The sequence below is a fragment of the Mesitornis unicolor genome, unplaced genomic scaffold (genome assembly GCF_000695765.1).
Source record: "Mesitornis unicolor isolate BGI_N332 unplaced genomic scaffold, ASM69576v1 scaffold27445, whole genome shotgun sequence".
NCBI lineage: Eukaryota > Metazoa > Chordata > Aves > Mesitornithiformes > Mesitornithidae > Mesitornis > Mesitornis unicolor.
The window spans coordinates 2,114-4,842 of record NW_010186578.1 but is presented as its reverse complement, the minus strand read 5'-3'; the positions used below and the strand labels follow the sequence as shown (position 1 = coordinate 4,842).

At 57.2% G+C, this 2,729-nt stretch overlaps 1 protein-coding gene across 1 annotated transcript in view; it reads left to right on the top strand.

The window, feature by feature from the left end:
- Positions 1–1,284, top strand: part of LOC104541201 (NACHT, LRR and PYD domains-containing protein 12-like) — a gene marked incomplete at both ends in the record, with an annotated part of 6,026 nt that extends 4,742 nt beyond the window's left edge. Inside the window, 3 exon segments of the mRNA XM_010185195.1 lie at positions 276–446; positions 1,073–1,241; positions 1,243–1,284. Of these exon segments, the coding sequence (XP_010183497.1) occupies positions 276–446; positions 1,073–1,241; positions 1,243–1,284 (382 nt within the window).
- Positions 1,285–2,729: the final 1,445 nt, after the last annotated feature.

Below are 2,729 nucleotides of genomic sequence, written 5' to 3'. Positions count from 1 at the left end.
GAGGAACCCCTTGCCACTGGCTGGTGCCTTCAGGGAGCTGCTCCCTTTAACTCCAAGAGTCAGGGAGAGAAATCCTATGAGATTTGGGAGGAAATGCAGAAGCACAGTACACTGAGAGCAGGGGAAGTTTCTCTCTGTTGAGGAGTCCTGGGGACATTGGTCCTGGGGCAGGGGTGCAGCTGGGGGCTGTGGGCACTGTCCCTGCAGGTCAGCGGGCTGCTGGGTTGAGGGGCGTCTGTGACGATGTCCCTCTCCTCTGCCTGTCCCCCGTGCAGGCTGGGGCGGTGCCGGCTGACGGAGGCGAGCTGCAGGGCTCTTGCTGGAGTGCTCCCTGTCAGCCCCAACCTGATGGAGCTGCACCTGGGGGACAACGATCTGGGGGATGGCGGCGTGCGGCAACTGAGCCAGGGCCTGCAGGATCCCGCTTGCAAGCTGCAGACACTGAGGTGAAGGGCTCCGGGGGCTGAGAGATGCTCTCAGCAGGGACTACCTGTTGCTTGTCCCCATGAATGTCCTTATGGCCAGTCACTGTCCCTCTGTGGGGCAGTTTGGGCATCTCTGGGGAGGTGTCAAGGGCTTAGATAGGCAAGGTGCTGATAGTTTAAGAATACAAAACCATTCATTAGCTAGATGAGACTATTTCTTCTCATACAGGTGAGGTAACCGGGATTTAAAGCTCTCCCAAGCGCAACACCAGCACGCTCACTGCCCCAGCTGTGCTCATTCCATCCACCAGCACATTTCAGTGCACAGAGAGAGACATTTGCTCCTGGAAGGGCATCCCAATAGTATTTTGTGGTTGTGAGAATCAGTCAGAGGGTTCTCCAGTCATGAGGAAGTCCAGTCCTGCCCCCCTGCAGGAACATTGCCCATCCTAGGGAGATGATATCCAGCTCAGACACCTTGCAAGAAGCCTGGAGCAAGGCTTTGGTGTGAGTCCCCTCTGGAAGCTGTTCCCAGGCATCCAGAGGACGTGGGGCAGTGGGTAGGCAGCTCAGGCGTGGTTTCTCCCTATGAAGGACCACTCATGAAATGTCCCTCCCTGTCCTTTCTCCCAATGCCCCCCTGGCAGCCTGTGGCAGTGCCGGCTCACTGGCGCCTGCTGCAAGGACCTCTGCGCCACGCTGTGCACCAGCCGGAGCTTGGAGCATCTGGACCTGAGTGAGAACAACCTGGGCGATGGCGCCGTGCAGCTGCTGTGCGAGACCCTGGGGCATCCCGCCTGTGTCTTGCGGCAGCTCTGGTAAGGGACCTTCGACTCCTCTGGCCACAGAGCTGCTCCCCGTGGGGACTGGGACCAAGCGTCTTGGGACAGCGCGGTGCTGGGCAGCTCGATCTGGAGAGCATCGTGCCAGCAGCCAGAGCCGGTGCTGCCTCCTGCCAGGAAGCAGCAGCTGCCCTGCCATCCCCTGCAGCTCTGCCAGCTGCTCACAGCTGGAAGGGGTGTGATCAGACCCCCTTTCTTCCTAAATGCCTTGGGACACGCTGCTGAGGCACAAAGCTGGGGGAATACACTTCGTAAGCCTCAAAGCAGGCAGCAGAGATGGTTGCTTCATGTGATGGCACTTTTCTCACCCCAAGGTCGGCCTTGCTGGTGCCAACTCCTTGTGCTGGGTGGTGGGCAGAGGCAAGGCAGGGGTTGGCATGACCTTCTTTCTGGCTATGCGATGGCATGGCTAACAGTCAATAGCTTGGGTGGATTCAACCTATTTCCTTCTGCTCTTCAAAGGCTGGAGAATTCCGGATTAAACGAAGAGACATCACAGAAGCTGGATGCTTTGAAAGAAGTAAAACCCAGCCTGAATATAGGATACATTTGTCAAAAAAAACCCACTCCCAAGCCAAGCTGAGCCTCCTCCAAGGTCCTGGGTGCGTGGGAAGGACCAGAGACAAGATCCTAGGAGAAGGGATGAGGCAATGGGTGAATCTGGACCTTCAGTGCTTGGTCCCTGGTGTTCGGAGTGCCCAAACCAGACTGTAGCTGCAGCGATTTTTCTTGACTACTCCTGGTTCATTTACTGTTTCTCTATTTGTTTGATCCCCCAGTTTCCAAGGTCTCCTCCTCCTCCTTTTTTTGGCCATGTTATTGTGAAGAATGCTTGTGTTATGCATATGTTAAATAAAGATCCCTCCCAGAAATATCACCACACTGTGACCTTTCCGTTGACTCCTGTATCAGCAGCAATGGCCCAGGACACTCCCAGGGTCCAGGCAGCCAGAAAGGAGAGGAATGGTTACACCTCTGCTTCTGACGGGTGGTCAAAGCCATCGGTCACTAACAGGAGCTCCTCCAGCATCTTCAGCACATTGGCACAGCTCTTGGTTTGCAGCCTGAAATGGTCCCTGCTCCCTGCAGCATCCTTCTGGCCCCTGGCACAGGCTCTTGCAGCCCCCAGCCAGGCAGATCGGCTGCGGTGATGTCTGGGGCAGGACCTCCAGCCTCTCAAAAGAAAAAATGGTTTACTGTATCTGGAAACGGGGCTGAGGGTGGTGCCGGTGGCCATATATCTTCCTGTGCCTGGGAGCAACGGGGATGGCAGTGGATAGCGTGGGCTCACCCTGAGTCCTCTCCTGGCCCCCATTGCCGAGCATGCCTGTGGGTCTTTCCAGCCACCGGCTTTTGCCGGAGCACTGGGGTTGACCGGTGGTTGGTGGAGGGCTGGGGCTGCAGCGAGGGATGGGGTGGTCCAGTTTCAGGCTGCCGGTGAGGCCCCATCCCTGTGCTGGGG